The 12,109-nt window shown below is 42.2% G+C and overlaps 1 protein-coding gene across 5 annotated transcripts in view; it reads left to right on the top strand.

The window, feature by feature from the left end:
* The window catches only part of Satb1 (SATB homeobox 1), a 96,894-nt gene that overhangs the window by 42,315 nt on the left and 42,470 nt on the right, over nucleotides 1-12,109 (top strand). For all 5 annotated transcript variants that reach the window (XM_029531262.1, XM_029531261.1, XM_029531263.1 and 2 more), the window contains exons 6-7: nucleotides 5,465-5,576; nucleotides 8,260-8,714. In XM_029531262.1, coding sequence (XP_029387122.1) covers nucleotides 5,465-5,576; nucleotides 8,260-8,714 — 567 coding nt within the window. The remainder of the gene's footprint in view (nucleotides 1-5,464; nucleotides 5,577-8,259; nucleotides 8,715-12,109) is intronic.

Here is a 12,109-nt window from a genome sequence, read left to right as displayed (position 1 = left end):
AAAAAAAAAAAACCTCTTTAGCAAGCACTGTGTGTAAAAGGAATATTACATTTTACACGCTCCTGATTGCTCTGTGTAAACAGTTTTTGACATCTGTCTTTATAGTTTCGAGGAGAAGAAGACTTTGTTAAAAGAATCATTTTTATACAGCAGCCACCATTTCAGTCTTGCTTTACCTGTATTATGAAAGCAGATGGTCCGCATGTCTTTTGAATATTTATAACTATCAAAAACAATCTCTTGCTATTCACCCTTAGGCTTATGAGATGTCAGGACTGTTCTGGTTGGAAAAAAAAATCATCTTGGGTGTTTACAGAAAGAGGATTACATTAAGCTGAAATGACTATACATTTTCCAGTTTAATATTTGTCCATCAGCTGTTTAATCGTATTTAGATAATTGTGTAAATAAGATGTGGTAGCCCTTGCCCTCTCTGCTAAAGGAGCCGGTAAGCTTTCAACATGGGGCGAGCCACCATTTTGTAGATGCTGTTTCTCTCCCCCCCCCCCCACCTCAGTTAGCCCAGACCTAAGTCTCAAGCAAGTTATGACCCAGGCAGCTCAGTCCTGTTTGAAAAGCCTCAGTAAGCTAGCAGAAGGCCAACATGGAGAGCTCAGAAACACCAGGAAGCTGCTGGCTGCCTGGCATCTAGGAGTGTATCGTCGTATGCAAATGCGGAGCTGAGCAGCCGCTTACCCCTTTAAAGGGGGCCTGGCCTCCTCTTCCTCCTCCTCTTCTTCCCCTGCTCGCCTTGCTTCTGTGTATTTTGGAAAACTTTTGGAATAGTGGGGGTTAACTGGGTTTTTTTTTTTGACTGGAAGCTGAGCAATCAGAGATAGCAGATTTTGCTGTGGTTGGTTGATTTGGCAGAAAAGCATGAACAGTTTTGGTTTAAATGATTGAATAACCTGATTAGCATTGTTTTGGGGTGGTTTTTTTTTTTTTCTTCTTCTTCTTTTTTTGAGGGGGGTTGTTAAAGGCACAACAAAGCAATTTGAACGGTAATCAGATCACTGGCCCTTCCTGGGGTTGTCAACCTTGTTCTTGAAAAGGCTGAACTTTCTCCCAAACCAGTCCTGTTGGCCACTGAAGTGACCAAGCTGAATCATAAATCCACCTTCCTTCATTTTCCAGTGCATTATGCATATACACTACAGCCTGTGTCATTTCCTAGCAGGGGCTTGGAAGAAGCTAACATTTGGGGAAATTATGTAACCTCAACCAGTTCCTTGCATTTTTTTTTTTTTCTTTCTGTTTTCCACATTGAGAGACCTGCAGATTTTCGAGCAAAGGTTCAGAATGTTCCAACAATATGTAAGTCAGGCTTTAGAAAAATTCCACCCTTACCTTTTCACAATTAGAAAGGTTATAAATAATGTATTTGGCTGAAAAGGAGGCTCAGCCTGTGGCAGATGGTATCCTTCTAGAGGGCTGGGGTTTCTGGGAAGACGGCATTCTCGCAGATCGGAACTTTAGCAGACTCAGAAAGAGCCAAGCTCCTCATAGGGAGTAGACATGTGCTTTATGGATCTTAGAAAAGCTTACCACTTGGCTCCTAGGAGGAGAATATTGTGTCACACTGGGGTTAGGAGACCCACGGCCAATTTCTGCCAACTTTTAAATGGTATCTCCCAACACTGGGATCAGAGGCCTGGGATTAGGTTCCTATGCCCCTTGGCAGCATTTGAACTCAGGGAATTTCTAGCACAGGAGTTTAGTCACTTGGATTAATTGACTCCCAGAATGTTAATGTACTTACACCTACTGGCCACCGACTGATTAGAAAACTTGCCACACAAGTTGCATCTTTCAAAGTGCTCATATAAATAGACACCAAGGGAGCAGGAACGAGCAACCAGCAGCCTCTTTAGAGACATCTGCAGGGTTGAATTTTTTGAAAAACCTGGAGAGGGATCTCTTGCTAATTAATGAACAAAGGCTTTCAAAGCTAGGAAATTGGGATTTAAAAGTTCACTTGACAGTGATGCTGTTGCCTTTGACCCTGAGGGGCAAAGGGGAAGGAGAATTCCCCAGTGACCCAAAGGAGTTCTTCCGTTCCGTGGCCCTTCTAGCTCTCTCTAGGTGTGCTCAGCCTTGTGGCCAGATCAGTTCAGAAGACATGCTCAGGGTAGGAAGTGTAGCCACAGTGGCTTTGCCTGCTTGGATGTGGGAAGGAAGGAAGGCAGGCAGGCCTGGCAGAAACCAAGCCACAGTAGAGCCTGAAGAAGGATGAGCAGCTCCCAGTCACAGGGGCGAGAGTGTGGGACTACCTCCAGGTCTGAGGAGTTGGGCGAGTCTTCCAGGGCTTGTGAGCTCATCCCAGCCTCACTGAGCTGAGATGTCGGAAACACAGGCGAAGGCATCTCTTTGCTCTTTGCCCTTGTCAGCCCTTGACCACACCTGCCACTATTTCACTAGAGCATCCTTCAGTTTTCCTAAAGAGAGATTTCTGTGGAGACAAGGAGATGTCTCAGTCGGTCCTGAGCTGGTGGTACATGCATGAAATGGATTCCCCAGCACATACATGAAGAGCCTCGCATAGCTGCTTAGAATCCCAGTAGTGACAAGGTGGGACAGGAGGATCCTTGTGGCTAAAGATTTAGTGAGAGACTGTCTCTGAAAATATGGTGGAGTGTGATTAAGGAAGGCATCTGGTACTAACCTCTGGTTTACAGATACACATGTACTCACCCAGACATCATTTTGACAATTATATATGCTACTCTTCTGTTATTTGAAGCATCCTGATTTTTTTGTGTTACACGAGCGTGTGTGTGTGTGTGTGTGTGTGTGTGTGTGTGTGTATGTGTATGGACATGTTTGTGTGCTAGAGGATGTGTGAGAAGCTCAGAGGATGTATGGAAGTCAGTTTTCTACTATGTAATTCCTGAGGATTGAGCTCAGCTAATCAGGTTTAGCAGGCTCTTTTTCCTGCTCTGCCATCTCAGTGGCCCTATTGAAAGCATTTTTGGCGGATCTATGTCACAAAAGTCCAACGAGGAAGTACAGGAAGAGGGTACTCTAGCAAATGGTAAAATCACTTTAGGCAATAGCCTACAGATTTAGGGTTAAGCCAAGGGCAGGGGAAGCCGTGGTGACAGGACCACATATGGATATGTTTCTGTATATGGATGATAACAAACTGCACAGCACTTTTATATATGAGCTTTAATTTTATTGAAGGACTTCAGAATGTTTTCACTCATTGTGCAAACTCTCCTTTCTCCACACCATTGGTGCAGAGAGTCACAGTATATTGAAATGCTGTAGGGCATCACCTACATCCTAGTAGGTAGCAGACTTCTTGGGCAGAGGCTCTGTCCTCCATACCAGCCAAATGCATCAACAAGCAAATGGAATCTGTAGAACCAAGGAAAGCAAACCAGACTGGCTATTTATGGAAAACCTCTGCACAATTTAGGAAGTCTGTATGTTTCTAAAAGTATGAACTCCTGTGCTGTGTTATCTTAACACAGGAAAGGATTAGAATGGCGAGGTAAAGTGTGATCATAATTCTTTGTTTTTTAGAAACTGGGCCTACATGGAGGAACATCAACTGTCCTCCATCTGTGGAATCACCATTCTCTCTCAGTGATCTCAATAGTTGTATTAGAGTCTCACATTGATCCATTATTACGGTAGAGTAACCGTGATGGAAGCTGTGGATTGTTAACTGGATCAGGTAGTCCTCCTGGCTCTGGATTTGGCAACTTGATAAGTGTCTTTTTTGCTCCGTGGACTATGGGAGGCTCTTAGTGAAATTGCAAGCTATTGGATTAATGGCAGGGCTTCGAGGGCACATTAAGAATGTCTTTTTAGAGAAATCAAGTGTAATGACTATAAAGTAGGAAGTGTGGGGGACAAAGGCTATCCCAGGGCCTCATTGGAGAGATCGCTGTGTTTTGCATAAATAATGCAACTCTACCTTATCCGTCACTCCCAGGTCTTGGGAGGATCCCCAAACTTACACATTTCAGGAGTGTGTGTGTGTGTGTGTGTGTGTGTGTGTGTGTGTGTGCTACAGAATTAACACCGATGATGGATGTCAGAGTTAATAATAGCCCAAAGAGCTTTACATTTGAAGTAGCTTAAAGAAGATAATGATATAAAAATATTCTTGTCCCCAAACTGGCTTTTCTGGTTGCTCACTGCCTCCTGACAATGGAGTCTTCTGTAAGCTGTTTCCCTGTAGACCAGCCAGTCTGAAATTTAAGCTCTTAAGTTTCTACTCACAGGATCAGGAGGCTTGGTGCTTCAGTCTTCTAAGACTCAATAGGGAGTTAATTTAGCTACTAGAGACTGTGGGTGAACCAAGAATGAAGTAACAGCAATTACTATAACCAAAATTATCTGGGAAAAATGCTGTTGTTTATTGAAAGTGGGGTTGTGTGTGTGTGTGTATGTGTGTGTGTGTTTTATTTTAAACATTCTCTTAATGATACCTTAACATTATTGTCTTCATTTGTACTTATCACATGGCTGGCTATTTTCAATGCCTTTTTGTTTGTTTGAGTCAGTGTCTCACTGTGAGTCTGTGTGGGGCTGGAACTTATAAATGAGGGTGCCCCAGACTTCAGAGATCCGCCTGCCTCTCCCTCCCAAGTGCTGGAATCAAAGGCGAGCACCATATGCACATCTTCAAGGCTTGCTTGGTTTTTTTTTTTTTTTTTTTTTTTTTAAGCAAGAGAAAAATAACAAATAGACATTTTCTTTTTCTTTTCTTTCTTTTCTTTTGGGGGGGATGGAACTCTTAAAATGTTAATTAGCACAAAATGTACATATTTAGATATTTTCTGGTCACTTGAAAGTCTCAATTCCAGCTTTACTAGATAAAGCCCACAATCAAGCCTGAAGATCTGAGGGAACCTCTTATAACAGTTGCTTCCTAAGTGTGACCCCCGAGGACTCCTAACTCACCAGCAGCTGTAATCTATACATTGAGCATGAAAATAGAATAATCAGTTCTCCTACTTGACCATGCCTGGCTGCCCTGAGGAGTGTTGGTGAGGTGCAGTTGCTGACAGGGGAGGTCAGAAATAGGGCTCCAAACTGGATTTCACACAAGCTTCCAGGCAGTGCCCATCGCTCTGGGGCCTGGCCTATGCTTTGAATAGCAAACATGTGGAGTCCAGCCACTGTGCTGCAATGGTAGAAACTTGTATACATTTCAATCATGACATCCCTCTCATGAACTTGGACTGATTCAGATTGGTGCACATTTGTGAGCACTGGGAGGCGTGGACAGAGATTGTAAGAGGGTGCAAGAGCAGATCATGTGTGGGGGCAGCTGCTTGTGACTTAAATAAGCATTTGATGATGGACTTAATGAATTCTAAGAAGCTTAAGCTTTGCTACCAGTTGACTTAGAAACCTAAAAGGCAGGTACAGTTCCCAGGGCTGAAGCTGCGGGCTCCCCATGTGTACCATGGTGTGTTATCACACATGTTCTTCCCTTTCCACACAGAGCATGATCTCCTCCATTGTGAACAGCACGTACTATGCAAATGTCTCAGCAGCAAAATGTCAAGAATTTGGAAGGTGGTACAAACATTTCAAGAAGACAAAGGATATGATGGGTAAGCCAAAAAAAAAAAAGAAAGAAAGAAAGAAAGAAAAGGAAAGAAAGGAAGGAAGAAAAAAAAGCCTATCCTTTTGCAGTGGCAACATACCATTGCATGTCATTTGGGGGTTTATCAAAGTCACATCGAAAGCCAGATCTTTTGATTGCCCAATTAGAGATCAATTTAGAATGTTTCTTTGGGGGTGGGGGAGTGGGTATGAGTATAATGAGATAATTAAATTCAATAAATGTTTGTGTTTAAATCAGCTACACTGACTCGGTTGTCAGACATGCAGGAAATCGAGGCGTGAGGAGAGCTGTCATTTTGTAACATCTCAGTGAAGACCTAACCAGGCCTTGAATAACTAATACCGGCTGTGATTTCTCACAGAGATAATCATGCTTAAGGATTTTTGCTTTTGTTTGCAAAAAAAAAAGAGGAAGAGCCTGTTTTCACACCAGCTTTCAAACAATATTTAACTGCATTCGACTCGCTAAAGACAGTTTAGTTTCCACCATTGAGATGGAGTGGTTTTTATAGCTCCAGACCCTGTGGGTAGGAGCTTGCTTGCCTTCCTCTCTGGAATAGAACCAACACTTTCATTTCTGAACTTCCAGTTCTAGTCTAGCGCCCTCTCTGCACACACAGCATTAGGTCAACATTGTTACACAGCATCAAGATGAGCCAAGGTATAAAATGACGGGTCACGGTTTCGTGTTGTTGTGGCGGAGCATTTGGAGTCTGGCATGTTCTCCATTGTGGATCTGTTAGAGTTCACAGGAGCACACACTATGGTTAAGGTTAATGTACCTTCCTCTTCCATACACTTCTAGATACTACATCTTAAAATAAAACACGAATGGGGTATCTCATATACAAAGTGTTATGCCCTATTGTAAATCTTTGTTTATCACTATTACGTTCATTTAATAGTAATAATAATAACTTTTCCTGAAGATTTAGAGATAAGAATTTTGAGCATGTTTTAGCTTTTAATATTTGAAGAAAAGCCATCCATCTACCAAAACGGATTCTTTGCCTTTTATAGCTTAGGGCCGTAATGAAGACAATATATCAATTTTTGGAATAATTGCTTGAATTACTGTTCCACGTGAATGGCCCACTTGGGCTGATATCACTGGTAGAAACTAAAGGTTTCTTCCCATTCTTAGTTATATTTTGCATATATCATTGAGTATAGCAGTATGACCAGTTCCTCTGATTATAAAATCTGCATCTTTAATGAAAAGAGAAACGATGATTAAAAACCAAATAGAGCTTATCCATGGAAAGTGTGGACATCTGAAAAAGCTTACCTATTTACATTACACTCTGGTCTCAGCCTCCCTCTCGTCTCTTCTTTGTAGCAGCAAAAGCGTTTGACACACTTAGAGCTGACTCTCAGCCAATCCACACAAGTGTTCTAGCCAGGGGAGAGGCATTCATCCCGGGTAGGTGGGAATAAATTGCAGAATCGTGACAGTGCCACCATTGTACCAGAACAGCTCTCTGCCCTTCCTGAGCATCTGGGAGAACCACAGCTTCTATTAAAAGCACCCGAGCTTCAGCCACACCGGGTGTGCTGGCTTGCTCTACTTGAGTATGTGTTTGCTTCGTCCCTACAAGCATTTGCTGATATCCTTAGTGACCATGATGGCCTTAAATGAGCAGGCCACCTATAATGCCAAGCATGACCACCAGCTCTTATGCCCATCTCATTACACCCTATCAGATAGCCTGCTTCCTCCTTTTGTCTGGATGGCTAGAGTTAAGATAATAAGGAAGTACTTGTAATTTCCTCACTAGTTTTTTTGTAATCATAGTTTATTTGCTTTTAGTTTAGTTCATGATTTCTAGTTGCCATTTAGCAAACAGTATATTTAAGGCCATCTTAAAAGAAGCAACCACTGCTTTTGAGCCTTCTCTTGCTTATAACTAAAAACCAGTAATAGTTTGACCCTAAAGCAAACATAAAAAAAAAAAACAAAAAGGGCTGGTGTGATGGCTCAGTGGGTAAGAGCACCCAACTGCTCTTCCAAAGGTCTGGAGTTCAAATCCCAGCAACCACATGATGGCTCATAACCATCCGTAACAAGATCTGACGACCTATTCTGGAGTGTCTGAAGACAGCTACAGTGTACTTACATATAATAAATAAATAAATCTTAAAAACAAACAAACAAACAAAAAACAAAAAATGTGTAGGCAGTAGATTTTATGCCTTAAATCAGTGGTTCTCAACCTTCCTAATGGTGTCACCCTTTAATAACTCTCAGGTTACGGTGACCCCCAACCATAACATTATTCCTCTTCCTACTTCATAACTGTAAGTTTACTACTGTTCTGAATTCCAATGTAAGTCTTTTTGGAGATAGAAGTTTGCCGGAGGAGTCTCGACCCACTGGTTGAGAGCCACTGCCTTAACTCTAAGCCACATTTCAAAACAAGAGCTGGAATGTTGTCCTGCACGCAGAGTGTGTGCAAATGTCTGTCGAGAAAACAAGCCATGCATGACCTTACAGTAAGTGAGACGTTGGACCTTGGCATCTTACCCTTCAGTATGCCCTATGCCCGCCGCATCTTACCCTTCAGTATGCCCTATGCCCGCCGTCTTCTTTATAGGTTCAGAAATCAGAAACGGTCAGAAATTGTCTTCATTGCTGTCTGACCCTGATTCTTCTCTTTTTGTTTACTTTAGTTGAGATGGATAGTCTGTCTGAACTATCCCAGCAAGGTGCCAACCACGTCAATTTTGGCCAGCAGCCTGTCCCGGGAAACACAGCTGAGCAGCCTCCATCCCCTGCGCAGCTCTCCCACAGTAGCCAGCCCTCTGTCCGGACCCCTCTTCCGAACCTGCACCCTGGGCTTGTGTCAACACCGATCAGTCCTCAACTGGTCAACCAACAGCTGGTGATGGCTCAGCTGCTGAACCAGCAGTATGCAGTGAACAGACTCTTAGCCCAGCAGTCCTTAAACCAGCAGTACTTGAACCACCCTCCCCCCGTCAGTAGGTCTATGAACAAGCCTTTGGAGCAGCAAGCTTCCACGAACACGGAGGTCTCCTCTGAAATCTACCAGTGGGTGCGGGATGAGCTGAAACGGGCCGGAATCTCACAGGCAGTGTTTGCGCGCGTGGCTTTTAACCGAACTCAGGTCAGTTGTGTTCCGTGTTCGGCCTCGCGTCTCCCCCCCCTTGCTTCGTTCCCGAACCCTGTCCGTGCTGGTGTTTGTTCTTATACCCTGGCTTAACCTCCCTTAACATGGAATCGCGTTGCCTGTTGCTGTGGTGCCTAAACCCAGTGTGTTCTTTCCCTATGCCGCTCCACTTTTCAGGGGGCAAACCTACTGGCATTGTCTGTCCTCATCCCGTGGAACAGTAAGGCATACGGATGGATGGTAAAGAGGTGTCTAGCCCGCCCAGTGTCCTTTTCCATGTTTCTGTTCATATCAACTTAAATACATTAATGTGCTCTGTTGACATTCTTCAACTTCTTTTTTGAAACCATACAGCTTACTAGTGATTTCTGGCGTTTAGTTCTCTGCAGCCATTTCTTAGCTTGTCTTCCTTCATCCATGATTTATTCACGTTCTTCCATACCTCATTCCTTTGGGTTTTTTTTTTCCCCCCATTTTTGTAGTAGAGTTATATGTATTGTACACAGTGCGGTTTCTCACTCCTCACAGCCTCTCCTTCTGGTGACCCCCTTTTCCAGAGTCCCAGGATTTTTTTTCTTCCTTTTCTTCCTTCTTTCTTCCTCTCTTCTTTCCTTTTTTTTATTAAATCTGCATAGTAAATATTTGAGAGCCATAGATATCTCTTATCACACTGTAGCCCTCTAAGCACTGGACAGTGGAGGGGTGGGTGTGGCTTCGTGGTATTCCACGCCCATCTATCCAGCAGACCCTGTGTTTGGTTGGCCTGTGGGCATGAGGATGAATATTCAATTTAGATTTCTCCTAGAGGCCTACCAATGCCCCTCCCTGTTTACACCTTTTCTCTCCTGGGCCAAATTCCTGTAAGACCTAATTTCTGCAAGAGTAGTATCTTTTATCTTTGGTGTTTATAATTTTGTATATGTTTAGATGCTAATATAATGTAGATGATGTTTCTTTTTAGACAAGCCACAGGATAGTAAGAACATTTAACTTTGAAGACATAATGTCTTTTCAGTTTTCTTGTTTTTATTTCCATTCTTTTTGTTTTTTGTTTGTTTGTTTGTTTGTTCTTCGCTTAACTTATTTTCATCTTTAAAGTTATTTTGCTTATCACAATTATAAGAGTAATTCTTGGTACAAAAATAGTGCAGTATTAATTCCTTGTTAGCAGAGTTCCTGAACCTTGGTGAGTGCCAGCTGTGGCTCACATTGTGGCTGGTCCCAACTGGCTCTAGGTTCCAGAGGCCTGGTGAGGCCTTCCCTGTCCTTCCTCCCGGTTCCCCCCTCCCCCCTGCTTTTCTGTTTCTCATTGTTCTGATATTAGAAGGATGGCTTTTATACCCGGTTACGGCTTAGGTGAAAACTTTGTATCATTTTTACCAAGACCCATGTTTTCACAGCTTTAAACCTGTATTTATTATTAGCGAGTAAGGTTAATATGACCCTTTAATTCCCTTGGGTGGGGGGGCAATAATTTTAAAAAAATCAGCAAATCAAAAGTCACTGTCTAGAAATTCTGATTTGCTGTAGAGCTCTTTACTTTGCAGATACAGTAATTACTACTAATGCTTAGTACTGGGCCCCAAACTGGGATTCTACAATAAAGTCAGATAATGTTTGTTGAATTCAATTAAAAGCCTTCAGACAAAGACAGCCTTGACACAGACACAGATTATAGATGTACTGATAAGCCCTTGGACAATCGAGCAAATAGTTGTATACTGAAGCACAGAGGGTATGGCCAGCGTGTGTCTAGAATGTAGGGGTGGGGTCAGCATAGTTTCTAGCTGTGGCAGTGAAATGCTGACTGGTTTTGGTTATGACATAGAACATTTGTGGCTCTCTGTAGGGTTTGTTACAGTAAGTGGCCAATTCTCTTTTCAGATGAACTAGCACCTTTAGGAAGGCGGCTCTCTGTGGTTTATATGAAGAGCAGTGAGTTTATTCTTCTGAGCATTGACAACATGGTATAATTTCATCCAGATACCACTTTTTAAATGGGCAATTTTGGAAAAAAAAAAACAACCCATTTGGAACCCTAGGCTTATCTATAAACAGGTTTAATTTTAAACCTTTATGTATTGGTGATTGGTATTTTTCAGTGGAAAGAGCCTTGTTTGGATTTTTTTTTTTTAATGTGAATTGTTTCCTGTGGATATTTAAGTGTTTATCGAGAGCCAGCTTTTGCACACACAAGCATGTATGTATCTTTCAGTGGTCATACTTTAAAAAAAAAAAAATCACACGCACGCGCCCACACGCAGCTGCATTTAGTTCAGTGATTATACATTCATATGAATGCATGTAGTGTGTTTATTTCAGAGTGTATGCATTTCAATAAAAGCAGGTGCAGAGTGAGAGTAGGGTGTGAGCGTGCAGTACGAAAATACACATGCTGATGCATATGTAGCGAGAGAGAGCTCTGCAGTTGGACTGCACATCTCAAGTCAGAGTGCGCTCACTGCAGCTCCCTTGCAACCCGGCCGGGTTCAAACAGTACTGTAAAAACTGAGTAAAAAAAGGCAAAGTTCCAATACGGGTAGGGAGAGGCCCTGCATCCCGTGCAGAGTGTGGTGAAACAGTGGTGTAGTAGGCGGCACATTTAGGAATGGAGAATTATTTTAGTCATTGACAACTTGAAAAATCCCGGATTTCCTGTTTTAGCTCTTGAGCCTCTCCCCATCATCTTAATAGGGCTCCCCAGACTAAACTGTAATCCCCCCAAGACTGCCACATATGATGTTGAACAGAAAGCCTACCATTTCTGAAAAGTTGAGGTGAAATTTATATAATGACTTGTTTAAAGGGATCCTCCCTTTCTGAATGATAGGCATATGTTATTTAATTGCTACTGAAGACAGTAGCTTTTAGCATATGCATCCATTCAGTTCTGTCTACATGATATCTTTTTAATAGAAATCTATGGCCAGAAGTGAACGCCACTGCTTCAAAATTTAACAGTTTTAAGTTCACCTCTCTCTGCTACTGTCATTTAAAGGCTGTGATACAAGAAGATGTATTTCTTTAAAAATTTAAATAAAACCCAGAGATTAACTCTGATTCTGCACAGTGGCTCCCCCCCACCTCTTTCCTCTCCCTTCTGTCTTTGGCACACTTTATTTTCCAGTAAAATAAAGAATTAAGATGGATTATTCAAAACTGATAACAGTAATGGACCATCATGTAATGTTTTATTGAATTTGAGTTCTGTGAATTATGTGGTGGAGAGAAATTCACCTGCTTAAGTGTAACAGAAATCGCTACTGTCTCCCTATCATTCTTCAGTGTAATTTAAGAAAAGTCCACTATCCATATCACAGTTGAATAATAGGTAAAAAAAAAAAAAAAAAAAAAAAAATACCATTATCTGGTATGACAGCTCTTGATGAGCC

This window comes from Mus pahari, chromosome 18 (genome assembly GCF_900095145.1).
Source record: "Mus pahari chromosome 18, PAHARI_EIJ_v1.1, whole genome shotgun sequence".
NCBI lineage: Eukaryota > Metazoa > Chordata > Mammalia > Rodentia > Muridae > Mus > Mus pahari.
The sequence above is the reverse complement of the archived record's forward strand: the minus strand, read 5'-3'. Positions and strand labels throughout refer to the sequence as shown.